At 47.1% G+C, this 27,927-nt stretch overlaps 8 protein-coding genes; 6 read left to right on the forward strand and 2 right to left on the reverse strand.

Moving 5' to 3' along the window:
- Positions 1-960: 960 nt before the first annotated feature.
- FFUJ_07535 (related to putative snare protein syn) lies at positions 961-2,077 on the forward strand (the record flags this gene model as incomplete). XM_023577799.1 has 3 exons in its annotated part: positions 961-1,035; positions 1,110-1,646; positions 1,730-2,077. The coding sequence occupies 3 exons, from the start codon at positions 961-963 to the stop codon at positions 2,075-2,077; spliced, it is 960 nt and encodes a 319-aa protein (XP_023430805.1).
- A 969-nt stretch (positions 2,078-3,046) lies between these two features.
- On the reverse strand, positions 3,047-5,095 carry FFUJ_07536 (probable mitochondrial precursor protein import receptor tom70; the record flags this gene model as incomplete). XM_023577800.1 has 3 exons in its annotated part: positions 3,047-3,297; positions 3,350-4,778; positions 4,913-5,095. 3 exons carry the CDS (start codon positions 5,093-5,095, stop codon positions 3,047-3,049), a joined length of 1,863 nt encoding a protein of 620 aa, XP_023430806.1.
- A 1,169-nt stretch (positions 5,096-6,264) lies between these two features.
- FFUJ_07537 (uncharacterized protein) lies at positions 6,265-7,151 on the forward strand (the record flags this gene model as incomplete). XM_023577801.1 has 2 exons in its annotated part: positions 6,265-6,971; positions 7,040-7,151. 2 exons carry the CDS (start codon positions 6,265-6,267, stop codon positions 7,149-7,151), a joined length of 819 nt encoding a protein of 272 aa, XP_023430807.1.
- A 1,312-nt stretch (positions 7,152-8,463) lies between these two features.
- Positions 8,464-10,658, forward strand: FFUJ_07538 (uncharacterized protein; the record flags this gene model as incomplete). XM_023577802.1 has 5 exons in its annotated part: positions 8,464-8,556; positions 8,613-8,885; positions 8,936-9,058; positions 9,117-9,761; positions 9,813-10,658. 5 exons carry the CDS (start codon positions 8,464-8,466, stop codon positions 10,656-10,658), a joined length of 1,980 nt encoding a protein of 659 aa, XP_023430808.1.
- Positions 10,659-11,033: 375 nt separating this feature from the next.
- Positions 11,034-12,502, reverse strand: FFUJ_07539 (probable GTP-binding protein; the record flags this gene model as incomplete). XM_023577803.1 has 4 exons in its annotated part: positions 11,034-11,063; positions 11,117-12,236; positions 12,339-12,348; positions 12,409-12,502. The coding sequence occupies 4 exons, from the start codon at positions 12,500-12,502 to the stop codon at positions 11,034-11,036; spliced, it is 1,254 nt and encodes a 417-aa protein (XP_023431447.1).
- Positions 12,503-13,027: 525 nt separating this feature from the next.
- FFUJ_07540 (uncharacterized protein) lies at positions 13,028-14,745 on the forward strand (the record flags this gene model as incomplete). XM_023577804.1 has 3 exons in its annotated part: positions 13,028-13,405; positions 13,502-13,690; positions 13,810-14,745. The coding sequence occupies 3 exons, from the start codon at positions 13,028-13,030 to the stop codon at positions 14,743-14,745; spliced, it is 1,503 nt and encodes a 500-aa protein (XP_023431323.1).
- Positions 14,746-22,246: 7,501 nt separating this feature from the next.
- Positions 22,247-24,971, forward strand: FFUJ_07541 (probable transcription activator protein acu-15; the record flags this gene model as incomplete). XM_023577805.1 has 2 exons in its annotated part: positions 22,247-22,727; positions 22,780-24,971. 2 exons carry the CDS (start codon positions 22,247-22,249, stop codon positions 24,969-24,971), a joined length of 2,673 nt encoding a protein of 890 aa, XP_023430809.1.
- Positions 24,972-26,494: 1,523 nt separating this feature from the next.
- Positions 26,495-27,885, forward strand: FFUJ_07542 (related to glycerophosphoryl diester phosphodiesterase family protein; the record flags this gene model as incomplete). XM_023577807.1 has 5 exons in its annotated part: positions 26,495-26,555; positions 26,616-26,809; positions 26,904-27,083; positions 27,148-27,252; positions 27,355-27,885. 5 exons carry the CDS (start codon positions 26,495-26,497, stop codon positions 27,883-27,885), a joined length of 1,071 nt encoding a protein of 356 aa, XP_023430810.1.
- Positions 27,886-27,927: the final 42 nt, after the last annotated feature.

Consider the following 27,927-nt stretch of genomic DNA (forward strand, 5'->3'; position numbering starts at 1 on the left):
ACCATTTGACCATATGGGAATGGGGGAAAATTCAGAACAAAACACTATTAACTCTCCATAACACTGATTTTCCCTCCTGAGTTGTAAAAGGTATGGTAATGATTCATCAATGTGTTGAGTGGCCCGGTTTATCATAGTCCTGTCCACCGATTTTTAGGTCCGGCGGACAAGGGAGATCAATGCTCAGCCTCAGTGGGCAGTTGGGGGGATTCGCATTCGCGGTTTGTATATGACCATAGCCTCAATGGCTGACGAGTAGTAATCGGTGGATGGCGGAGAGAGGGTCACCAACAAGACGAGAAACCCAAGCTACCAAGAGACCCTTGACTGGGTTTGTGTATTTCTGGAAACTTACTCATTGTCTCTTTTCCGTGCTTGGTTCGAATGAACACCCGCCACTTGCGTACGCAGGCATCTAACGATTCTAGGTAGATCCGATACTGCCGGGGGTTCAGTTTTAGGACCTTCATACATAAGCCGAATGAATTCCCTCTCGGTCAGCAATTGAAACTTGAGCTTGAATCATTCATTCTGCCAGATATTAACGTCTAGTTGCCACATCAGCATTGATCAAGTTGGCGATCTCAATAAGCGAGGCTGTTTTTTGTTTACTCATTTCTCTCGAACCTGCTGAACCAAAAAAAGATCAAGCTTTTCCAGACCCAAAAACCTACCGGGGCACCTACGTCACGTTCGTATCCGTCCACTTGAAGGACCCGTGCTCAAAATCCACCAAAACCGCAAAAAAACCACAGGCGCCACCACGTCCTGGCGCTCGACCCCGGCCCAGATTGTCCAATCCACGTTGATCTTAAGGCCAAGACAAACTAAGGCTCGGTCGAGTAGCTTCATCTCATCATTTCTCACCACCAGCACCAGCCTTTTATTAGTGCTTTTTGCTCTTCTCATCATCACCATCCATCCCCCGCCATTGCTTCCGTTCGACTATATTGGATCACCATGTCCTACGATCAATACAATCAGAACCCTTACCAGCAGGGCTCGGCTCAGGATAACTCCTATGGCTATGGCCAGGTACGCGCAACCTTGTTATCCCCTGTTCCTCATAAACTGACCACAATCACACTGACCCGAATTCTTCGATGCAGGCCAATCCTTATGCGCAAGACGCGCCAGCCCATGGTAATGACCAATATGAAATGCAGGATTATTCGCAGCAGCCTACAGCTACTAGCTCAAGTCTTTCTCAGCAAGAATTCTTGAACCGCGTGCAGAAACTCCGCGATGAAATCAAGGGTCTGACCAACGACGTCGACTACATCGGTCAGCTCCACCAACGCACCCTCAGCAGTACCGACGGGTCCGCCAACCATGACCTCGAGCAGTATGTTTCTCAGACCCAGATCCGAAACACTGCTATCAAGGACGGCATCAAGGGACTCGAGCGCGATCTCGCAAAGACCAATGACAACTCCCGTACCACAAAGAACACCCAGCTGCAGTCTCTCAAGACCTTCTTTAAGTCAGAGCTCGACAAATACCAGAGCATCGAGCGGGATTACCAGCAGCGCTACCGCGACCAGATTGCTCGTCAATACCGAATCGTCAACCCCGATGCTTCCGAGCAAGAGGTTCAGGAAGCCGCCAACGCCGACTGGGGCAACGAGGGTGTGTTCCAGACTGCTGTAAGTAACCCCCCCCCCCCCCCCCCCACGCGACGACCAGCTACTTTCACAGACAGCATGGCTAATGCTAATGAAAAACTCAGCTACGAACAAATCGTACCGGTCATGCAAGCTCCGTACTCGGGAATGTTCGCGCTCGTCACAGTGAACTTCAGCGCATTGAGCAGACTCTTTCCGAGCTTGCCATCCTCTACCAGGAGCTCGCCACCATTGTCGAGCAGCAAGAGCCGGTCATCCAGGCCGCTGAAACTAATGCGATCAACACCGTCGATCACATGGAGAAGGGCAACGAGCAAGTCGAGGTGGCCAAGAAGCACGCTGCCAACCGTCGCAAGCTCAAGTGGTGGTGTGCCCTCGTCGTCCTGCTCATCATCATCGCTATTGCTGTAGGCGTCGGCGTCGGTGTTTCTGTGGCCAACAACAACAAGTAAACGACTGGCTGATCATCTCACCCTTTATTGCCGCTGTTATGATGCTGATGCTCTGCTTGTTTTTGTTTCTCATTTATCCCTTCATAGATATCTCGACGACGCATTTGAGTTCCCGTTTTTTCGTTTTTACCCACAAGACCAGAGGATTCGACACGTCTTCAACCCGTATACCGCCTCCCGTATTTAATCATTCTTCTTCCCTTTAGCGCTGAGGCGTTGGAGGCCTTATTGTTGGGGTCAGGGAGGAGAGGGTGGATTTACCCTGACTATTAATGAGAAACCCGGGTTTATGTGAGCTTTTATCCTCATATGGTATTTTTGCTTTGTTTTTGTCTGCTGGCCTTCCATCTTTTTTGCTTCTCTGTACGATTACTGAACCGTCTCCAATTACAAGAGGAGAGGTAGACAGATGGGAGGAGTATCGCCATTTTTGTATATATGTATATTGAAACACGATCCAGAAAACGTCATGGAGTGCTTGAGGCTATTGGAGTAGAGATTCCATGGTATTAATGACATTGCCTTTGTAGGCTGTTCAATCATATCGGTCTACATAGTGATTTTGAGAACCAGATTCACAAACAAGTCATTGGACAGAGCGTGACGAAAAAAATACGACTCATTTTCTTCCTCCAAAGCACCGGTGCAACGATGTCCAAGCCTGCTGAGTACCTGCCCTGCGTCCATCCTCAAAAATTCCCGATATGCTTAAGAAAAACATAAGAGAAGCACTTATTATATACAGGTACAGTTGGGTTCAGTTGTGTACATTATAGTTCCCAACTGCAGAGCATTGGACCTCACTTGCTGGTGAGGAAGCAGCTGGGTAAGCTCCCTCGGTGGACAGAGTGTGCTTATGTCCCGCGTCCCATCCTAAATCAACGCCATCCTTTTTCTCGTCTGCTCCTAATTCGTACACTTTACACGCCTCGGCCATTCATTGATTGGTGTTTATTTCTCGTACAACATTTATTGGGGACCCATACGAAGGCCACCGGGTCCAGCGCCACCTGCCAACTTGGCTGCCAACTTTGGGTACTTCTCTGTGACTTGAACTTGTGTTCTGGTTGCCTCGGCATATGACAAGGCGTTGACAATCTCGCCCTCAGTTCGAGCGAGCTCGGCCGCGCGCTCGAAATACTTGAGAGCAGCAGGGACGTTGTTCTGTTGAAGGAGGAGCTGAGCCATGGTTGCGACTGCGATATCGCACTCCGGGTCGACTAGGTTATTGTTAGGATAATATTTGGCTGCATTGTGTAGGAGAATACTTACTAATAAGGGCCTTCTGGCAAAGAGCCTCAGCTTCCTTAAAGTCTTGCTTCCACTGGAACAGGGCCAGAGCTTTGTTAATCAAGGGCAAGACGTTCATTGACATGGGCTTAGTCTGCTTTTCCATCTCCATAGCCGTGTCGAACTTCTCGACAGCTTCAGAGAAGTTACCCTGGTCGAGGAGCAATTCTCCATAGTAGTTGTAGACATCAGGAACCTTAGGGAAGTTCTTAATGCAGCGTCGGAAAGTAGCCATGGACGAAGCAATTGAGCCCATCTTGTACTGGGTGACACCGAGTTGAATATGGGAGAAGATGAAATCCTTGTCAAGGTCGATCGATTTCTGGTAATCTTTCTGGGCATCGGCAAGGTCTCCTTTGATGAAATGGGCCTGAGCACGGTGGTAGTAGACATCGGGATCGTTCTTATCCTGCTCGAGAGCCTTGGCAAACTCAGCCTCTGCCTTCTCAGGCTCACCCAGCTCCAGGCTGATGCTGGCACGCTTGATATAGCTCTGTGTCATAGAGGGGTCGAGCTCGATGCTCTTGTCGAAATCCTGTGTTGCTTCGGCATGGTTGCCTAGCAAGGTCCGGAATGTACCCCTCATGTTATAAGCAAGCGCTTCGTGCTCACCCAGATCGCCGAGCTCTAGAGCCTTCTCGAAGGCCTGGCGAGCCTCTTCATAGCCATCGCCAGTCTTCTTCTCCAGAGCTTGGAGTCCAATCTGCACTTGTCCCTTACCAGTATCAGGGTCCAATTCTTCCGAGTCCTCAAGGCCTTCGGGGCGAGGCTTAGGGCGGAAGCTTTGAAGGTAGTTGCCGACAAAGATGGGGCTGGGCAGCTTAGGTGGTCGGGAAGCCATCATCTCCTTGGCCTTTTGCTCGGCGAAAGTCTTGAGAAGTCTCTCGACAGCCTGAGCCGTAGACTCGCTCTTGAAGTTGTCGATGATACATGAGGCCGTGAAATCGAGGAGGGCCTCGGAGTACTTCTTCTGGTGCTCGTAGGCAGTAGCACGGCGGTTGATGGCCTTTACGTACTCAGGATCCATGTTAATAGCGGCAGTGGTGTCCTCGATAACCTGGTCCCATTCGCTCATAGCGCTGTGGCAGGCTGCCCGGTTGGAGTAGAAGACAGGGTCGGCCTTGCAGAGAATGGCTTTAGAGTAGAGGTCGATGGCCTTGTTATATGACTTATCGCCATAGGCCTTGTTGCCAGCCTGTTTCAGCTTGGCGGCATACTCTTCACGCTGTTCTTGGGTGAGGCTAGAGACAGTTTCTTCATCGACCTCGGGCAGCTCGGGCTCGCTCTCGGCAGAAGCAGGCTTGGGTTGAGAGGGGCCACTTGAGGGCGCTTCTTTATCAGCTTTGCGATCGGCTTCCTTTCGCTTTCTCCTCTCCTTCTTGCTCAACTTTGGTGTTGTGTCTTTGCCGCTCTGCAGTTTTGAATTGAAAGTTAGTCAAGGCTTGTTCATTATTAGTGCAGCGATATCTATCCGATACAGAGCCGCAAGGTGCCCGCAAAAATATCCGACATCATCAAAATGGAGACAGTGGCAATGGCACATACGTTGTCATTGAGGTAGTAAATAACGCCGGCACCTGTCACAGCAATACCAACACCTGCAATGGTGTAGACGACGGTCTTGTTCTCAGAGGCCCAATGTGTTAACCGCTCCCAGAGGCCGGAGGAAGAGTCGACAGGTACGTAGGTTGGCTGGCCTGGAGCCATTGACGGAATTGGACCCGACATTGCGAAGTCTATGTGTTATTGAAGAGGATCGGCGAAGCGGGGGGCGAGAATAGAAGTGAAGCCGTCAATGCGGGATTGAAGGGAGTCGGGAAGCCGATGATGTATGGGCGCGGACCGGAAGCAGTATCACAGAACCAGAACCAGATCACAGTTGGTAGCTTCGGCGGGCTGGGCTGGGCACGCGCAGAAAAAGCTGACGGCTCTGTTTGAAATTTGGCGCGAACAGTGGAGGTTCGCGGGCCGGATCCACTGAAAGTTTTTCCGATCAGCACCAACTTTAGTGAATTTGGATATGGATGCCCAGACCTGAGTGAGAGGTAGTGACGCTATGTGTTTGGTGACGTCCTTCTACCTTACCCTCATGCCTGAGGCACTTGGACGACGGGCTGGTCTCGGTAGGTAGGTAGGTACCTACCTACTAACCTATAGACTCAGCTGGGTACTTCTTACATTATCCTTTGATGTGAACTACAAACTATCACCTTAGTACTTTTTTAGTTATAATAACCTGAGATTCATGATATAGAAGTCGGATATGTTTATAACCTGGCGGTTAACAGACTGTCTCAATGGTTCTGTTCTTCGCACGACCCCTGTCGTGATTTTGATGGTTGGCGGTCTGCCGATTTCTGCGAATTATGAGGTGACATGTTGCGGGGATTCTTCCATCATTCGGCACTTTCCTACATGAGATCGATCTTGAAAGCCCTTTCACCATAGAAATGCAGGGGAATAATATACAAACGCATGCTTAGGTAGGCATGGATGAATGGATAATGCCTGGCTCTTGAATACAGGTCTCGTCGAAACAGTCACTTACCAAAATTTGGGATATGCAACATCCATATCATGATTGGCTCTGGTACATTAACAAAGCCTTGTGCCTACTTCCCCGGCTCAGCCCTGGAGAGAGCGGCTACTGCATCTAAAGGCAATCAATTCGACATCTCATCCATGGAGATGGGGAGATGTTGATAGTCATCAGAAACCTCGCTTGCTCTGCTGTGTTGTTTCTGTTTCTGTTCAATACGGATTCCATATTACTAATTCTGCCCTACTTCCTTACCTCTAGGTCTAGTGTTACAACTTTGGCCATGCAACCCAGCACAACTCGCTTTCAAAACTTAAGTGTCATATCCGACTAACACCAAAAACATGCACTGAGAAAAATGTCCGACGACTTCTCCATTTTCACCTCTATGAGGTACGACGCTAGACTTGCACAGCTGAAAAGTCGAGGATGCGCTGGCGAGGGCTGGAACTCTGAGAACAACTCCCCTCTGTACATGCTTGACTTTCATCGCGATCGGCTCCTGAAGGCAGCGACACATTGGGGTTGGCAGTCCGCAGCAGACCAAATATCCGGTGACGATGGACTGTCATATCTGGCTCAACTCATTGCAAACGCTGTAGGGCCATCTCATCCAACACCTTTGAAACTTAAAATAGTCGTGTCTCATCAAGGCGACATCAGAATCGAGCACTCCAGCACACCCGAGGTTCCCATACATAACCTCTTACCAGCTCGGCTTCCAAACCCATTTCGTCCTTCGCTGGAAAGCGAACCACGGAAGGTTTCTGCCTATACGGTTCTCTTGGATCAGGCTTCAACGACGAGGTCCGAGTATACTCATTTTAAAACTACAAAGAGGGCCATGTACGACGCAGCCCGACAGCGCGCTGGCATTAGTTATGCAGATCCCGTAGAGGTCTTGATCGTAAGCCAAGACGACGGTTCTGTGATGGAAGGGACATTTACTACGCCCTATTTCTGGAGGGCCGGCCGTTGGGTTACACCACCTGTTGCAGCCCAGTTCAGCTGGGAGGAAGGGAATGGCGGCCAAGATGGAACCTCGAGACGTTGGGCATTGGAACGGTATGGACCCCCCTCCCCTCCCTGTCAGTCAATGAACAACAAGAGTCTCAATGCTGATTCAAGAGCAGAGGACTTGCTTCAGAGCAAGTTATCGATTCCAAATCTTTGATCCATGGCGAAGAGTGTTGGATTAGCAACGGTGTCAGAGGATTCATTCCTGCCACCATTCGGCTCTTTTGATTAGAGATTACCGTGTCAATATAATGGGATCCCCATTGATAGCCACCATGCATCACGGCTTCGTATACGCTCGTCTGGTGGCAAGTTGGGTATGGATACAGTTTTGACCGTGAGTTGTCAATATTGTGTTGCAATGCTGCTTGAGCTGCAGACTGTTGGGGCAATCTACCATTGGTGTACCTTTACATTTTATGCACTCTATACGTCTAGTTGATCATCGGGTTTGCAGCTCTTTGTGGTCGACTCTGGATGATAACTTGGATAAGCAATGTTGCATACCCCTGAAAAGCAGGCATATACTCGACCTTTATTTCATCAACATTATCATCTCCTCTCACAAACGGGCCTTCGAGTTCTTCTATTCGCATGCACTGCTGTTGTATAACTATGTGCCCGTTTTCACCTGATCCGGGGAATTTATGGAGTGTGGAAGGATAACAGGAGAACAAAATTAGCTGTCGGCTCCTGAGAAAGGCAAGAAATTACAATTCTCCTGCGGCCGGTATTGACCGTTGCACTTAATCTAGACTTTTATATTGCTACTGCCAAGGGCTGGTTGTGTCCCTGTGTTGAAAACAGTACAGGTCCAGTGGCCTCGAACACGAGTCAGAGTAATTAGGTACGTTAGGTGGCAACGAGATTACTATTGTTCTTATTCCAACCAAGAATTTGCTCTCGACTTATATTGATTCTGTACGGTGCAATTTGGTTCATTATTGTTCTTTATAAGGTAGAGTAGTTCAGCAGCTGAACTTGTTGAAAGGCCAGACACAAAGCAAAAAGATTTGTGGTGTAGGGTAGCTCGAAGTTAAAGTGAAACTTAAGGGAAACGCGTCTAGGAAACTTCAACATCCTTAGGTATACATTCACCTACCCCTCCACGCAGCCAAGGAAGCGACGCTAGAGTAACAGGTTTAACTTATGTTCGACCGTGGTATCGACATAAGCTGAAGTTACAGTGTCAGGGATGTTTATGCTGAGCACGCTTGACCTCTGCTACCTCAGTTGTCGTTTTGGGGGTACACAAGCGCCGGTCACTTGGTGATCCTGGACAAGTGCACAGGTGAGACACCTCAAAGCTTCTGTTCGCGAAATCGCAGATAAAATGTCCAGACGGTTCTTTGGGCGGTCTTTCGACCCGATCTCGCCACTTAGGAAGCAATCGATTCACATATCAATGTGTTGCCTAAACTCTTGTTCCAACGCTAATAAGGAAACCAGGCCATACTATTATAGTTGAAATGAGGCAATCCGCTGAATCATCACCATCTATCAGCTACACATACCAGAACACTATTGAGCGCGACTAGTAATGGCCTCCGGAACTCAAGAGTCAGCTATTGCCGAAGGCCGCCAACTGTATGGCGCCAAGCAATACAAACCCGCCCTTAAGCAATTCACCAAAGTACGAGGCCTATTGTGCACAGCTTGCCTGCCTAGTTACTGACTATTCACACCAAGGCAATGCAACTCTGCGTTTGTGCTCGACAAGAAAAACGGCCACGATGTAGCTGCAAAAACTTCGAAAAGGTTGCTTCTGAGGGCGGCTCTATCTTCTACGAGGCCATGCATACCTGTGCCTGCAGGGTGCGCAAGACGTTTAGCAAATGCGATAATAAGCTACACATACAAGCCCTTGACTACCGTGCCGCAACATTTGAAGAGATGAAGGAGCTTGAGAGGGCTCAAAAGGACGCTGAATGGATACTAGAACTTGCACCACGGCTTCCAGATGTTTGAACCTCCCCACCAAACACATTTCAGCAAGATACTTACTTGTTCAGGGGTATTTACGACTGGGCAAAATATCGCGCCTCCAAAAGAAACATGAATTCGCATGGAAAGTATACACTGCCGGCATCGAAGTGGGAAATAAACACCGTCTTGCTGAATCGCCTAAGTTTCAGGTGCGGAGCTGCTTGTTTATGCGAAAGTGAATGGATTTATTTACTGATCTGATGCTAGAAACTCCGAGCCGCAAGACAACCACTGCACATACGGTTCTATCGCAAAGACCCCTTAAGAAACCCGCAGGAGATTGTTCAGCGTATCTTCCACTACCTCGATTTCGGGTCTCTCGTCCGATGTACCGGTGTCTCCAAGGAATGGAGGCAGTACCTTACTAGTCATGGCAATGAGCGGCTGTGGCGTACCTTGTTCTTCAGAGAGAAACTTGCTCATGACCGGCCACCTGGCGTGAAGTCACTTAAGAAATTGATTTCCTTCTCCGGAAACGACGTCCGTCAGATCATTGTCGAGGACATATCTCGCTTCAGACTCACTCAGCACAAGTTAGTTGCCCTATTACAAGGGTCAAAGAACCTTGAGCATCTCGAATTGAGGGGCTCTACTGAAGAAGACCTAAGTATACCGGAAGCAAAGGGTATACTTAAAAAGCTGAACCATATCATTCTGCAAGACATAATCATCACGAAGCCCCATATCATGGTATCGCTCTTACAACATGCCCATGAGAGCTTGCAAACTCTACACATTGACGGCTTACCCCAAATCGACTCATCAAACCAGGCCATCTTTCCACACTTACCTAACCTTCAGTACATGCGGCTTGAAGAGCCTCGAAGACCGAGCCCTTTCAGACTGCGTATGGTGAGTGATTTTATTCCCTGGAAAACTGAGCGCCTAACTGACTGGGTGTAGTGGCATCTGGCCTCAAAGACGCCACGCATGCAGCAACTATATCTGAAAGACGTTCAACTTTCTGGGGATCTTCCTGCAGATGCTAAACTGGATGAATTTTGGCCAGAACTCAAAGCAGTTACAGTACATGGACCCAACGATTCTGACCTGAACACTGCACAAACAATCCAGCAAGTAACTTCGCTGCGTGGAGGCCACACACTGCAATACATTGATTTTGATTTTCGATGGAGACCTGATGATGAGGGGCCTCTTGGCTTGATCATGTTGTCCGAGATACTGAATCGAGAGCCCGAGATGCTGGCCACCGATGGGTATGAGAAGAATTGCCAGTATTCAGATCTCCGGTCATTACGTCTCCGGCGAGCAATGGTACCGCCATTAAAACTGCAAAAGGTGCTTCGTGATACCCTCACTTCGCACAAGCTCCATACTCTTGATCTTGCCTTTCCTCTCGATTCCCAAGGCGTCCTCGAAGGATCTGGCAGTACCAAACACATTCAAGATCATGCCTGGTTGCGCGGAGAGCCGGCTATCAGGTCTATCGGGCTTTCAGAATTCCGATTCCGCTCATATCCCAAAACCATCGACGAGATGTATTTGCCGAACTTTCTAGCCAGCTTCCCTAACCTCGAGATTCTTGAAATCAACTCGTCGCATTATGAGGCTCGCGAGTTGTGCATTATGATCGAAGCGATACTCAAGGTTACCCACATACAACGGATTTACCAGAAAACAGTTCATGGGGAATGGGGAGACAAACTTCGTAAAGTGACAGAGATGCACGGAGTAGAGCTTATATGGGGCGACAGGCCAAGGGAATGGCCACTGAAGATAGATGGTTAGTCCCAATTGCCCCCATTGAGGCATTTCATTTAGAATATAATTTTATCTTCGCCATAAGATATACACTCGCGGGGTTCATATGGAGGTGAAGACCTCGCATCGCAGGCTTGCGATTCATGGCTGTCGGCCCCTCAAGACTCTAGCATTGCACACAAAATAACATGAGACAAATCAAGTGACATGCTATCAATCAATTCTCTTTCCGAATGCGTTATATCGAGCATATCGTTTCCCCCTTCGATATCAGTCCAAAGACTTCTGTGTGGACGTTTCATACCCCGATCTAAGAACAACAATCCCAACGCCTGTCGTACAAATATGCATTCTGAAGACAGCAACGATAGTTAGAATATCTCAACCAACGATGTTTGTAGTTTAAGCTCTGCCGACCTTGAATGATAGAACCTGAATGTGCTCCGTTAGCATGCAGTTTGGGGAAATGGAAGATTACAGCATACATCATTCTTGCCCACAGCGACAAAATCGTCTTCAGATACTCGGATATTTCCAGCCCCCTCGACAAAGGCGATAGGTGCATCTCCCATCACTTTGCGAGCCACGTCACCGACCGTGCTGCCGTTCTTAACAAGAACACAATCGCGGAAAACAAACTTGGAGTCCGAAGCACCAGAACTGAAGGTAGAAGTATTCCGGACGGGGAAAACGGGCACGAGACCAAGGATCTCAGCGGCCTTAGAAAGGACTTGAACGACACCGGTAGATCCAAAGCGGTAAAGTACCATGTCCTTGAGATTCTCGATTCGATTACGATTTTTCTCGTCGAGGTCTTTGAGGCCACCGCCCGTCGGGTCGCCTTGCTCAATAAGATCCTCCTTGGTGTCAATAAATTCACTGCCTTCGATATACTTGATGTAGCCCTGTTTAGCCATCTTTCGCAAGAAAATTTCCGAGATGGCTGAACATAACACAATGGTATTAGGGTCCTGCTGCTTGGCGATTTTGGAGATGTTTTTATCAGCGTCTGGGTGATCGATTTTGTTGAGTGCGATGACCGTAGGAAACTTTTCATCAATGAAGGCATTGACGACCAGCTCTACGGTCTCATTAGACCAATCCTCTAGGGGTTCCTTGATGCCGCAGCGATCAAGAGCACGGTTCACAATGGTCGATGTCGCACCGTAACCGGAGAACTGCGCTTGCAGTGTTTCTGTAGCAGTTGCCTTGATAGCCTGGTGCCTTCGTCGGATAGATCCCCATCGTTGCATGAGATTGCCGAGAACCCAAGCTACGATCTCGCTTCGTAGCCAAGCAATGTCCACGGAAGGATCATAGCCTCTTGTCTCCTTTCCTTCAGCATCGACAGTACCCGAAGCATCGACAACATGAATCAGAGCATCAGCATGTCGTAAGTCATCGAGAAACTTGTTTCCAAGGCCTCGGCCCTCGTGAGCACCGGGGACGAGACCGGCGACGTCAAGAAGCTCAATAGGTACAGAACGACGGCCCTCGACGCAAGCTCCATAATTGGGTTTACATCTATCTGATACGTTATACCGGGCACAAGCACACTCGATCTGAAGATAGCCGATTGCACGCTGGGGATCAATTGTGGTGAACCTAGAAAGGTCAGCTCTCGCAACAACCACGAGCTTTCAGGGCTACAGGCTCCAAAATGCAGAGCAACAGAGACATGTAGTGTAAGACAAGGGTGAAGCATACGGGAAATTGCCTATTTCATTTCCGATCAGCGCCAAGTTCCAACAGCTTTGGCCAGGGTCTTTCTACCAACCAACTTTAGACGAAGCATCAGTTAAGCTGTTGAGCGTAGAGCTCTTACCAGCCGAGGGCTTTCCCACGAGACCGATGAGGGGATCGCGAGGCATAACGAAGAAGCGTTTTGCTCAGTCCAAGGACTTAATAGAGGCTCGACTGAGTGTAATAAAGTCGCTAGATGCAGCCCTAATACAAAAAGACCAGGGTTTGCTTTCGTGGTTGGAGTCCAAGACAATATCTACTGACGTGCGACTTGTCTCTGACAAAATAACGGCAGAACACCGATGCACTGATTGATCCTTATTTAGGTATGTTATCAAAAGGGCGGAAAGACTCTGCCGGCGATATGACACGAAGGCAATGAGTGTACGGAGTACGGATATGTGACTCCAGTTTCATCGTATGAAGGCTTCTCGGCGCAAAATTAGTTCTTGGCCAAAAGAGGCTGAAGTGGGTCTAGCTTTTGTGGTCGGTGGTAATAGCCCGGGTATGTCTATCTGAACCTTTTCCATTTGTCTCACGCTTAAGTTGTGGTAAGCATATGTGGTAGTAACCGACATTCTCTTGTTCAAAAAGCCCGGGAGCCTTTGCTTTTCCCACCTAATAGACCTATCTAGGGCTCACTCTTTCGGACCATGGTTTCAAAATCAACCTTACCCATCGACATTTTCCCAACCTGGGCACGCTTGAATGATGTGGAATTTACCAACGCCAGATTGCAAGAGACGGATGGAAAGGGAATTGGCTTAGTGGCCACCAACAACTTGACAGCAGGTGTAGAAACATGGGGACTTGAAGGAACAGAGGATAAACCAGAGACAGACGACCAAGTTTGCAATTCAGATGGCGAAAAGGGCGAAAGAGCTAGGGTAGAGACTCATGGCCATGTCAACAACCACCTAAAAAAGATACTACAGGTTCCTCATGATTTGATCCTTTCAACCGCTTCCATCGAAGAGTATTCCAAGGTCGACCAAAACTTTCGGCAACTGCTTGACTCTGCAGGACATCAGGTATGTCGCTAGACCAGAAGACATCTGTTCTCCAATACAGAAATAGCTCTAGTCTCGGAGCGTGCACTAACAACCGCTGACTGTTCCTCATCGAAGTCGACCCGGACAGATATTATGATGTATCTCTTGGCACATTTAGTTCTCTCCAGTCGAGATACTTCGAGCCCAAGAGATCTTGTGCCAACACCATGGACAGAGTACCTGAAGTTTCTGCCTCGTGATATCCCAGTCCCAACAATGTGGTCGGAACTTGAGCGAGCTCTGCTCCAGGGCACTTCGCTAGAGGTATGTGTTCCCACAAACACACGAGCATAATTAGACCCGGGGGGTTGCGGAGCCGCAGGCTCTTGCTAGAAGAAGGATTTCCCCGCAACGGAACAAAAAGGATTCTAACTACACTGTAGGCTGCACTGGACGCTAAGCTATCAGCTCTGAATAAGGAGTTTGATGAGCTCATTGAAAGATCATCAGCTCTCCCGTTTTGGAACTCGTTCTTTTGGGAAAGAGAAGCGGTGACTATTGGCGATTGGGTATTAGTTGACGCGTGGTACAGATCTCGATGTCTGGAACTACCGAGATCTGGGCACGCGATGGTTCCTGTACTTGACATGGCTAATCACTCGCACTCCCAAACTGCTTACTATGACGAAGACGATGAAGACAACATTGTCTTACTCTCTCGGCCCGGTATGGAAATATCCATTGGAGACGAAGTGAATATATCCTATGGAGAAAAGTCACCCGCAGAAATGATTTTCAGCTATGGGTTTATTGACCGCGAGTCCACTGTAGAGGAACTGACTCTACCTTTGGAGTCTTTGGCCGATGATCCATTAGCAAAAGCGAAACTCCACATTTTTCGAGGGTCACCAACTCTTAAGCTATCTCGATCAGATGGGGAAATAAGCTGGCAATGTCCCTTTGTCTACTTGATGTGTCTGAATGAGGAGGATGGTCTCGAGTTCAGGGTCCTCCAAGGAACAAACGGAGACCGGGAGCTAAGGCTTTTCTGGCAGGAAGAAGATGCCACGGCTCGAGCGAAGGATTTTGGGGATCTCATCAAGAACCACCCCCTCTGTCAGATCTTTAGGCTTCGAGCTGTTTCGGTCTTGCACGAGGTCGTAACCGACCATCTCATGCAGCTCTCTTCCGAGATTTCCCATGATGAACTTGAGCCATTGCTCCGGGCCGGACAGATCAGAGACGGCCGCCTTCAGCTGGCTCAAAAGCTCAGAGAAACCGAATCCAGTGTCCTTGAAAGCGCTGTCATAGCTTTGGATGAACAGGTATGTACTTCAGTATTTCTTTTTCATTTCAGCACATCCATCCATGACCGATGATGTGGCAAAGAAGTCGACAAGCCGAGTGGCTCAGAGGACTATGACTTGCCGCAGCTTGCCCTATACGCAGTGGTGCTATTTTTTCGAATTCCCATGTTTCATGTATGCGGTCCTGGCCAAGCAGCACTTGGATCAAACACTTCCCCAGATTCCCCGTAAACTCCCCCAGGTCCTTGAATGTCAGGGAACGTTCTCCGCATTCCTGGCTTACTAGCCTGTACCTATGTCCCGAAACCTAGTTAGCAGGAGGTGCTCGGTCACACACCGAGCTTTCTTTACACTTCTTCGCTACATCTGCTTGCACGATCCAAAATGAGTAAACGACTAACGTTGTGCGTCATCGGGACGGCGTTATAGAGGACCCATCTTTTTGCGGACGACCACGTGGTAGCATATCTCGGATCGATGGAAGTTTCCCAAGACAGGCAAGCGTTTCAACCAGCGACCAATGAAGAAGAGGATTTCAGTTGACCGAAGCACACCTTGCATTGGATTGGATGCTTGTCGGCTATTGTTGAGCATTGACATGCTGGGATTGTGGGGCAGCCGGCAATTGCTTCACCTGCTGTACGGAGTACATCCTTGCTTTTCTCTGTCTGTAGCATGAATGGCACTCTGCGTGACGAAGCTATTGCGAAACCATCACATTGGCATTCGCGTCACTTTAGAGAATTCTCAGCTTTCTGTTCACCTTCTATCTCTTAGAAGAGTCATGTGGATTAGGCCATGGGCAAGTGTCTGGTAACCAGTATGTATGCAGCTCCCCAAGTATTCTCATTCCGCAACGTAGAATGCGATGTAGCCTCTTTCAACTTTCGGACCAACTAAACCTCGAGATGGCATCAACTGAGATTCGGGCAAATTCCGTTTGCAAAAGTCCATTGTTGGCTGAATCAATTAGAGCAGTACTGAGAATGGCATCCTCCTGCTACTTTCCTTGCCGACTATCTCTAGGATTCGCGAAAGCATCTGTAACACTTTTGTTCAAGGGATCTGCCTTACGTACGGAGTGCTAGCAGAGAAACTAGTTGTGCCATACTTTTGAGGAGACCATAAGCCCCTGAATAGCCATTGATGCCAGATAAATCAGAACCCTCTTTCATTACCCTGCCTCGTAGAAGCAGACGGGCCATGAACGTTCTGGGGAACCTTAACACAACACGAAAGCCTTTCAATTCATGCGCCGCCGAGATTGCCGAGGAAAACTGCGTCTCTCTGTTCTATTGTGCGGGTCAAGAACAAGGCTCATCGAGATTGTCTATCCTAAAAAAGAAATGTACATCCTTTCGGTTTCCCCAGATGTTCGCCAGGTTCAGATCCCGTTGAACATGATCTACCTCCCGGGCGGTTCTCGTGGAGAAACGCGGAGAAAATGATGCCACTACAGTCGTATATTAGCCACACCTCTATCTCCTCTAAAGACACGCCATGTCGCCCAAAATCGCGACAACATCATCGCATATGCACTATACTCCTTCGACAAATTGCACAAATTACTATGCAAGCCCCTTATTTTTTCCACTGCATCGCGAATGCAAACGGGACCCGGGGATGAATTTATCACTTTAGCAAGCTCTTAGTGCCCCAGAGAGATGGCGGCTGAATCGACGAGACTACAAAAACGGCGGACTGAGGGTAACTATGGGCATAGACACGTTGTGGCACGAATGTGTAGTTGAGTAGGTAGTTGAACTCTTTGTCCAGTTACGGTGTGTGCTGTATAGGATCAATGAGCCCGGTGTATAGAAAAATCATCCATGTGACCAGTTGGGCTGCAGATAGAAGTGGTGACGGCAAGGTGTGAGTAACGTCTCGGTAGGTAAGAAATGCTTGAGTTTCTACTCAGAAATTTCCCCTGATAATATTTTCCAGCTCTAACCTAGTAACGACCAATAAATGGGATCCAGGCATTCCGATGACAGCCACAAAAGTATCAACAATATTCCCCTGATAATATATTTGTCGTGTGTCGAAGAGGCGGCACTGTTCATGATGCCTGCAATGCAAGAAATCATAGAGAATAAGGCTGGGCGTCTATTCGTGCTTGGGTTTCGAGATTGACGGCATCGGCCCCTATCGAGGACCCCCAAAAAGAACTTCCCATCCACTAGAGATACCCGTCCGTAACTATATTTCAGTCACGGCTCGAGATAGTTTGTTGTTGTTGAGAAATGAAGCTTGTCTGCCAACAATCTCGCCGTTAGTTTCATGCCCCAAGCAAGACAGGTCCGTTGTGGGAAGGACTAAGACTATCTAGCACCAGGGTACGCTACAGTTAGCTGCGGATCAGTGATCTGCGACAACTAGGTCCCTAGTCAACGACTGCGGCTCCGAGGTGGGTCTTTTGCGGTTCCCTCAGGGCGTGAGGCTTGAGGCTAAGCCTGCTAGAGAAGCGATCTCAGGGCTGACAGTGTTTGACATGCAAATCCAAGGCGTGGCCTGCTGATGGTTGTGCTTCGAGATCAACTGGAAGCTCGGGGCGCATGGCAATAAGGCGGGTCAGGGGTGGGCAAAGGCGTCCGTTAATGAGGTTCGACTCAGCTCGTGTGAGCAACCCCCAAACCAGCCGATGATCTCCTCTTCACCTAACACAGAGTTACACCGGAGGCGTCCACCGCGGTGAGTGTACTGTATACCGCAATTTCTTGGTGTAAGTTAGTTGGTCCCAGCTTTGCGGAGCTTTCAATTTGTTAACCTCCCCCTTACTTGGGTTCTCTTACCTGTGCCGCTGTTGTATTGTTCTAATATCTACATTTAAGGGTCAGAATAGCTGGATCTGCGTATGCGTGTTTCTTAGCTGAGTCAGGAGCGTTATGAGAAAACTTGCGAGCTCAAGAGGCTTAATAGCTCGCCACATCTCTCATCCGGTTCACATCAGGTACCTCGGAGTTCCCGGGGGAAACAAATGCTGGGATGTCCAGGCTTATAATGCTAGCACATACAGCATCATGACCAGTTCATCTCACGATCATATCTGGGGTTATCGTGGATCATGGGTGAACTGAAGGGTCCATCTACGATCATCGTGAAGATATGCCGTTGTGGCATCACCCTGTACACGATATGTCTCGTGAGATGCCCAGAGACCGGAGACGTGATAGAGGTGCATGGGGTGGTTAATAAGTGCCTGTTTACTAGTCAAAACGGGAGCCGCTCTGCTTTTGCGGCTCCGTATATGCCAGCAGCCAGTAGGCTTGGACCTATTTTCAAATATTGTCAACTCAACCAAGCTAGTGAGCGCTATGCCCCAGCACTAATATCAACCTCGTGGCTCGGCGGCATCGCAAAGGAGAAGCATTGGCCCGTAATAAGCCCCGCGTGTTAAAGAAAATATTACAGGCTTTGTTACCAACGGAGGTTGCGATGAGGTGAAGAAAAACTCCATGATCGAAAGGGATGTCGATACACCAGGAAGTGACATGGAGAGTTGACCATGTTCGGTCGGAGCCACAGTCTGTAGGCCAAATGTATCAGAAGAGATAAATGGAATATGTTTACTAAAATTTAAATCGAGGTGCTGCCACAAAATGCTCTACCTATATTCATCGCGGACAGAGAGTCAATGAAATGCCCGTTAATCTGGGGTAAAGGACCCAGACCATAACTGATTGGACAAGAAGCGGCCAGTGCCGGGTTGGGTGTGATGCCATGGGCTGTTGTGAACATGTCGGAGTGTTCTAGAGTTTTGCGAGTGGTGCCATTTTCTTCCCCCCCAGCCAAGGGCCACCATTGGCTGAGCGAAGAATACCTGGAGCTGAGAATGACCTCTGTATCTAGTGTTCACTTGTTCAGGTCACATTTGGGTACTTCTCTTGACGGAGCTTTATTGATCTTTACATTTTTTAAATACTCGTCTCCCAGTGCTGAGGAAGTCAGGGCCAAAGATTGTATATCCTTTGACAGTTGATAAGAGCTAGAATCGTCGATATGTTAATAGCCACTAAACAGAGCATAAGTGGTAATCGGGACCATGTATAGAGCCAAGACATAGTCAGAGGAATATGCTCTTTGAAGGAAACCTTTTGTTTTCCCCCTTCTTGGTAAGGTACTTAAAGCCCTGCAGTTTCCGTGTTAGGAGCTGTGTAAGAGAATGCATATCAGACTCAGATTACAGCCGACGCTTGTAGACAAAACGAATACAACATATCGCAACTCAATGTTGGGTACTGCATTGTGAATAGCACATAGTGGATCTTGGTCTTGGATGAGAATCCTAGCATTAACGTCGGATACGGGGAAACCGGCTACCCCTAGAAACCGGCCACCTGCTTTTTAACCTAACTACCTAATTTATAATATCTTAATTAATTTATAACTCTACTAATTTTAATTATATAGATTTATAAATAGTATTAATTAATTTAGAATAATAAAATTTACTAAAAAAGATATATATACTACTCTTTAAATAGTTTTAGAAAGAGTTTCTATAAATAAAGCTATAATAGCTTATAGTATGAACTATTTAATACTTTAAGCCTGTATTAAAGGGGCTATAATACTAAAAGAAGCTTATAAACTTAAATAAAAGTTCTTAATTATTTAGAAAAGAAGTTTAAGAGATTAGATTATAGTTTAAGCTAACTTAAGATATCCTGTATTATATTAATAGGTTTAATACTTTATAAGCTAGATTGTAATATATAATGGCTTTCTAAAAGGTATTAGAAAATACTAATTAAAAGCTTTTTTAAATAGGAATAAAGAAGTAAAGACTTTATTTAGTAAATATATAGATTTTAAGAGGTTTAATAGAGCTTTTACTAAACTTATTAAGGCCTTCTTTATATTATTATTAATACCTATAGTTTAAATAGTTAAGTAAAAGAATAGATATAATATTAATAAAGTTAAAATAATAAAAGGGATAGAACTAAATAGTCTATTTTTTAAGTTAAAAGATAAAAAATTAATATTTATTTATTAGCCTGGTTTAAGGTCTTAAATTATAATCCTTAAGTATATTTTAGTAATAGGGAAGGTCTTAAGACCTTTAGTAATCTTTAAAGGGAAAATAGTTTAATAATAGTATTTTCTAGAGAATTTAGACTTTTTAAAAGCCTAAAAATTTACTAGTAGTAAGAAAGGCTAGATAAATAACTATATAGCACTTATTTAGCTTAAAATAGTATTTATTTTATTAATAAAGCCTAAGAACCTAAAAGAACCCTATCTTTTTATCTTTAATAGTTATAGAAGTTATATAACTAAAGACTTTTTATTTAAGTATTATAATAATAATATATTTATACTTTTCCTTTTAGTATATTTTTTTTATATCTTTTAGCTACTAAATATTATAGTCTTTAGACTGTTAAAGAGGGTATATAGGAAATTCCTTTTAGATCTTACTTCTATTACTAATTTAAGCTATATTAATAAGATTACCTTTTTATATACTTATAATAAAGCTTAAAAAGAAGCTATTATAAAGTTAAATGCCCTAGCTGGCTAAAAAGCAATTAGACTGTAGTTAGTTAATTTAGTAAAGGTCTTAATAAACCTAATAGTTATTTAGACTTTTAAAATACTAGTTTCTATTATTATAGCTATTTCTTTAGTAAAAGGAAAGAATTCCTATTTTCTAATAATGCCTTAATTATCTATATAGCTTTATTAAGTCCTTTAAGCTATTTTAAGTATTATCTCTAATAACCTAATTATTAGGCTACTTTTCTATAAAATTAGCAGTTAATTAAATAGTTATAACTTCCTTATTAAATACTAAAAAAGAGAAATTATAATAATATAATTAAAATAAAAAGAATATCTATTAAAAAAAAGGAAAAAAGTTATATATAATAGAAATGCTAAGTTTATAAAGGTTCTAGCAATTTTAAAGGCTTATAAATAAATATAAAAAGTACTATAATTAAAAAGAATATTAAAATATATCTAAAAAATAAAATTTAAAGATCTTTATATTTAATTTTATTTAAATATTTATTAATATAAATTTTATTTAATTAGAAAAATATAGTAATAGTTAATTAATTATATTTTTAATAATATCTTATTCTTAATGTTTTATAGAGGGTGGCCGGTTTCTAGGGGTGGCCGGTTTCCCCGTATCCGACGTTAATATATCTGTCTTTCCGATTCTTCTTCATATTTCCTCTATTGCATGTCCTTGTGCCCTAATCTTTTATGGCCGTTGACAACTCTAGCAAAGGAAAAGTCTCCTGATCTCTTAACACTTTTGGCTCTCAAGTCTTCTGGCATGTAAGAAGGGGCATGCCTGCTAATGAATTTAGCTGAGTCGAGTTAAGTTGTATCGATGTTTCTTCATTTGTAGTATCAATTGCACGAGCCCACGTTTTCTTACACACGCCCCCGCCATAACGGATTGGATGTCATCACGCACGCCCCCAAGCACAGCATCTCACTCAGTCACAAAATAGGTAGTGCTAAATGGCCGCGCTGCGGCTGTATGTACTCCATGTACCTCTCAGCTTAACTCGTTAGCGCACAGCATCTCGCAGAGTGGTGAGGTGAGCAAGTTGAATCGAGCCAACATATTTCCCCCAGTGGGAGCCGCTCATGGTCTCGCACAGTAACAGATAGGGCTTCGTTTGGATTTGCTGTCCATCTGATTCTCGGCATTTGCACCTTTGCAGTACGGCAGACTCGATGGCATCCATTCCCTCCCCTCCCCGGGCATGTCCCTGGTCCCTGAAAAATGAAGTGGTATCATAAAGTCGTGCACTGTATCCATCGTCATGATGCACGCCTGCCCAGGCCCATGGACCGGGGCTGGCATCGGCGTTGACACTGGGATCAAGGATGCCAAGAGCACGCCCTCATCCCCAGATTTCTCATGGTACCCTCTCAAGTTCGTTCGTTCATTGCTGAAGACCAGGTTAATCGAGAACAAGCATGGCACTGATTGGCCTCTCCACTGTCCCTGGGCCTCCCCCAGGATTTCCACTTCTTTCTCCACACCTCAAAGAGCCAACGACCGGGCCCATTCCCATTTCCTCGTTTTCTACTAAATCTTGCTCTTTCCCACCCTGAAGTATCTGAATCCTCTCATCTTTCCCACTTTCACGTTTGCATCTTTACCATTATTTCTCTTTCTATCTCTATTCTTGTCCCCTGGACTCGTATATATATATCAATCCTACTACCTCAACATTTCTCTTCAAGATACCCAATAGTAAACAAAAGCCTACCTATCTACCCGTCTACTTCACATTACCGCGTTCTTAAACCCCACCAACCAAGTCACTAAATCACAATACGCCTGTACTCACTAAGTTCGGTGCTAAAATCACTCGACAAGACCTCGGCTATCACCATTCAACATTTCGGAATTTGACCGTTTCAAGAGCACAGAACAACACCGTATATAAGGAACACTGCAACAAACGAGCAAGCCTGGCACCCACATCACCGACCGGTCTCCTCACTTCGGCAATTTAGCCTCTTGTTCCACCCAGGTCCCATCAACTCAACACGACTCAAACCCTTCACCTACCTACACAGAACAACTACCGCTAAGATGCCCGGAATTCTTCCTATGAAGGTGATCAAGGTGGGCACCAGCTCTCAGAGTCGGATTGCACAGGCTTGTGATCGTTGCAGAAGCAAAAAGATTCGGTGTGATGGAATAAGGCCAACATGTTCTCAATGTGCTAACGTCGGCTTTGAATGCCGGACAAGCGACAAGCTTAGCCGCCGCGCATTCCCTCGTGGCTACACCGAATCTTTGGAGGAGCGCGTGCGACAATTAGAAAGCGAAGTCCGAGAACTCAAGGACTTGTTAGATGAGAAGGACGAGAAGATAGATGTGCTCTCGAAAATCCACGGCAACCGATCAAGCTCTACAATGCCGGCGAGCAGCCCAGCTGTACCAGAGTCACGGAATGAAGCCCTGGCCGCAAAAGAAGATACCTTCCGCGTACAAGCTGCACCTCTATTACTTGGAGTCGAGAATTCTGATTCTTATTTTATGGGCGCGTCTAGCGGCAGAACATTTATTGGTACTTGTCTCCATCCTTTCCTTTGAGTCAACGCAACTGACACTCTCGACAGAGTCTTTCAAGCGAAAAATTCAAGAAACCGGCAAACCTAGCACCGACTTCAACACAGAGGCTTTCTTGCATATCCAAGGCTGCAAGCCCCTTGGTCCCAAATCGCCGGAGCAATCTTTTAGGCTTCCTCCTCGTCTCTTCTCTGACCGTTGTGTAAATGTTTACTTCCAGGAGTGGGCTCCTCTGTTCCCCATCCTCCACAAGCCCACATTCCTCCATGTCTACGAGGAATTCGTCGCCGATCCCGAGAAGATCAAAGGCAACCATAAGCTCGCGCAACTCTACCTCGTATTCAGCATCGCGGGTCTGTCATCAGAGAACCCTGACCTTCCCCAGCTTGCTGCATGTGAGCACCAATGGCAAACCTCTCTGGATGCTGTTCTCATGGAGGACACTATGAACACCTTACAGTGCCTGTCTCTCGCTCTCCTTTACTGCACCATGCGTGCAGACTATAAGCGATTACAGCACTACAAGGGCATCGCTGTCGGCCTCTCTCATCGCCTAGGCCTGCACCAGAGTCAGAAGAGATTCTCCTTCGGTGCTCTCACAATTGAGACACGAAAGAAGGTCTTTTGGACTATTTACACTCTCGATTGCTTTTCTGCCGCTACTCTTGGCCTTCCTAAGCTTTTCAAAGAAGAGGATATCCAGACCGAGTATCCGTGCGATACTGATGATGAGTATGTTACTGAAAAGGGCTTCCAGCCTACGCTTCCTGGTGAATATACTCGCCTTTCGAATGCACTAGCCTTGTTCCGTGCGACTCGCATCCTCGCCAAGGTGCTAGAGAAGAACTACCCCGCCTCAAGCTCCTACGAGATTTCGCTTCAACAGATGGCTGCTCTTGAGAGTGAGCTTGATGCTTGGTATGACCAGCTGCCTACCCATCTGCGACTGAACTTCGTCCAAGATAAGCCATCCACAGATGTGACTGGTAGCCGCTCACCATTGCTGGCACTGGCCTATTACTACATCCGAACACTTATCTATCGTCCGGCAGTAGGCTCCAGTTTGGGTTCCAAGGCAGCCTCGGCCCTGATGTCAATCGGAGCGTCGAGCAAGCACATTGTTCAGATTGTCCAGCTGCTTGAAGAACGCGGCATGACCTTCTCATTTTGTTTGAACAAGACGGATCTGCTGGTTGTTTGTGGCATGGCGCTGCTCTACCACTCGATTGATCTCAAGCAAGACAGCAAACTCATGCGCGATGACGAACGATTGGTAAATGCCGTTATTCATATCCTGGACAAGAGTGAGGGCTCTGGCTCACTGGACTTTAAGCGTGTGGCTAGCGTGCTGGTCAAAGTAGACGAATCCGCTGTCTCGCCAATGCACACTTCACGCGAGGTGTCGATGCCCCCCGCGCCCGTCTCCAACCGAGGGTCGCCACCAAGAGGCATGGTTACTAAACCTAAGAAGAAGGGCAGGGCAGCCTGCCCCCTCGGCCAGCTCCCAGCCGCTGCAGCCAGCGAGAGCAATTTGATTGATCACCAGGAGAGGCTGCGTCGCATGACGATGCCCTGCGTTGCCGACCAGCGACCTGAATTTTACCGTGCTCGGGGCCGTCAATCATTTGACAATCTTCAGGCCGAGGTTCCCATGCTCCAGCGGGGACATCGCATGTCGATGTCCCCCAACCCAGATCGCAAGGCTTCCTCCCTGTCCCGCAATCTCGACTTCATGCCCTTTGCTCACTCATCGCAGTCACCACAACCAACTTCACCACAACAGACACGTGCGCACTCCCATTCTGGTCCTACAAACCAGGCCCATCACATGATGGAGAGCTCTTCGGTTGCTGCCGCTAAGGTGAACGGGGTTTCAACGACTGAGTGGGAAACATTGCTTGGATCATTGGATGGTGGAATGAACAACGTATACGATGCTATCTATGGTGGGCAAGGACTTGTCAATGAGAGTGCCATTGCTGTTAGCAATTGTGGTGATTGGCCCCCGGACAATTGGGATCTCGGCGGGTTCAGCATCGCCGAGTTTGGAAACAACCCGCAGCCTCCCCAGAGTGTTCTCAGCATGAGTGACGAGAGCCTTAGCTCGGGTGAGGAGGTTGGCCCCTCGGAACTCGGACTGAGCGTGGAGAATGTTGACTATCGCAACCACATGGTGACTCAACAACATGGTCATGAAGGATATATGATGCCCGACCATATGGAGACGTTCCCTATCTTGTAAGGGTGGTGGACAGAATGATACAACGGGAGAAAATCTCTGGATTTGACACGGGTCTGACAACGGAGTTAATACTGGGGACATGAATTTTAACGATGTGATGAATGGGAGTCGGGCTGGGAATTAACTGTCAATGAGTGTTTTTCTATTGAGCGATCTACTTTTATTGGCCAACTATTATACCTGGGAGGATAAATTTGTCACAAACTTGGTATTTTGGAGTCTCTTATCCTCTACAGAGGAAACGGAGACGTGGAATAAGGATGATGGGCAGTTCAAGGACTGGCCTCGCAATACGGCATGCTAGATCATCTAGTTGTTAGTTCGTAACTTGCAAATGAATGAAAAGAACGCAGACAAACAAGCCCACTCGTCCAGCGGTTTGGAAACGTGATATGAGTAGTTGATTCGCTCGGGCCCGGTGTGTTTATTTGTTGGCTTTCAACAGCAGGGGAGCTTTTCTCGCAGCTGCCGGCTGCCGGCTGCCCGGTCTTGCAGGAAATGCAGTACGCAGGAATGAGAATCGACGCCTGCACAAGCCTCAAGGGAGGATTGGACCGGGTCTGACATGCGTTGCCGGCGTTGGAGAAGCCAAAGGACCCGGTCAGAGCAAGCAAGTACATGAGTTCTGGGGGAAATCGTCTTCAGGGAGCAAGAAAGCTTCTGGTATTGAATTAGGGTGCTAAAAACAAATAGGTCTACCCCTTGGCCTCAGGAGTCTTCTGAACCGGATGGGCACAAGATTGGCTGTAGCCGGTGTGCCTCGGGAAACGACCCGGCCGTACATCCTATACGTCTTGCAGTTTCGTCAAGTGGGTGCCAAATACTATGACATGGCTCAGGTTCTCCGTCTTTGTCTTTCATCAGAGTCAGTCTTGACTCCCGGGCCTCCCTAGATCAGATCAGATCATATCATATCAAGCAAGCTTGACGCTGGATTCGACAGCGGGCTACGTTATATAGGTCGATGGCTGAGGATGCAGAGAGCCTAGACCATCCACCAGTCACCCGAGCGAATTGAAGAAGAAAGGCACACAGGAATGCTGTTCTGGCCAAAATAACTATAGAGAGTCTAACTGGAGAGTCAAGGTGGAATCACATTGGAGTGAAGCTACCTACCTTAGCGAAGCCAAGTGTGGCCGTGCACAATACCTAGCAGAAATAGGTACATATGTACTGTACATAATAGCTAGGTACCTTATTTACCTAGGTACCTATCTAGGGGCAGGATGACGTCTCCAGTTGAATCAACCTGTCACGACTCCCCATTCTGCTATCGTGTTTCTATTTGAGCAGTGGATCTGATGGAGAAAGCTCTGTTGACCATGGCCAACGAAAGCACATGAGTGCCCTGGTCTTGAGTCGTCTCCATAATCGAATCCATGACCTTGGCTTTTCTAAGCAAGAAAGCGTGTGTTCGTCGATCTGTTTGGTCATTTCAGCCATTCCATTGGCAGGGACCCTATTGCGCTGCTAATAATCAACACTCATCAACTTGGCTTAATCGCCTTCCACAGACATCAGCAATGGAGGCGGAGCGACAGTCTTTAATCAAGAACAACGCCCAACCAGGGCCCGTTCCTCGAGGTCAGATACGCCAACGAGAATACAAGCCGTTGCAACACCGCTAAATTCACTTCATCACAGCGCCATGGGCCGCCGCCAGACCGTCACCACGAGATCCTTCTCGGCGACTCCCACAGGCAATTGCTCATCGCGGCGCAAAGCTTGATTGGCCCGAAAACACCATGGCCGCCTTCCGAGGTGCAGTCAAAGCTGGTGCTCATGCGATAGAGACAGATATTCATATCTCGGCCGATGGTGTTGCTGTGATATCACATGTAAGCTAAAGCTCCATGGCATTACATGCTAATGATCTGCATCACCACAACTTGTCTTACTTGCCTTGGCTCGGCTCGGCTGACATTTGAGCAGGACGCATCCCTTAAACGCTGCTTCGGCATTGAAGCTCGCATTGGAGAGTGCTCGTGGGAGTACCTCAGCACTCTACGCACAGAAGCCGAGCCTCATGAACCCATGCCGCGGCTCAAAGACTTTCTTCAGTGGTTGGTTCAGCCGGAAATGCAAGACATTTGGGTGGTTTTAGATATCAAGGTCTGCTGCATCGGCTCAAGCTCAAGCATGTGTCATCAGACGGAAGCTAATGCAGGCCTCGCAGCTGGATGATGACCCGGCAGAGCTGATGGCTGCAATTGCGAGGGATCTAGACGGCGTCCAGGTACCTGTGCCATGGAATCAACGTATTATTCTGGGATGCTGGAATGTAAGCTGACACGACACCCTTAACACAGTTTCTGCACTTTCAATTTCACTTTCACTTTCACATAGACGCCTTGATGATGTTACAGCTGACATGCTTGGATAGGCATCATTCCTACAGGCTGCGCGTAGTCAACTCCCAACTTATCCGTTGGCCCATATCAGCACCTCCCTCTTATATTCACACCACTTTCTGCGTGTGCCCAACCTCGGCTTCAATCTCAACCAAAAGACTCTCATCGGTCCATCAGGAAGACTCTTCTTACGCGAACTTGGAAAGACTGACAAGCTTCTTATGACATGGACAGTCAACGAACCTCGCCACATGGAATGGTGTATCCGTCAGAATCTGTGTCATCCACGGCGCCGCAATGGAAAAATCGAGGGGCCTGCCTTGATAGATGGTGTCATCACTGACAATCCTCGTTTGTACCTCGAGATGTGCAAAAATTTTGAGAACGAGATGGATGGCAAGCTCGCAAGGCCAAAGCTAGCTCTCACTGAAAGGATAAGGAAAAAGGCAGTGATGGTAGCCGTCGTTATCCTGACGGAGACCTTGATGATGGCCTACCATGTTCTCAGAAGGATGCAGGGCAAGTTTGATTTCCTCCGAGACCGCCGGAGCCTGGATAAATAGTAGACGCAATATGATGAGTGATAACAGACACTAATGACCTAG

This window comes from Fusarium fujikuroi, chromosome FFUJ_chr05 (genome assembly GCF_900079805.1).
Source record: "Fusarium fujikuroi IMI 58289 draft genome, chromosome FFUJ_chr05".
In the NCBI taxonomy this organism is placed as follows: domain Eukaryota; kingdom Fungi; phylum Ascomycota; class Sordariomycetes; order Hypocreales; family Nectriaceae; genus Fusarium; species Fusarium fujikuroi.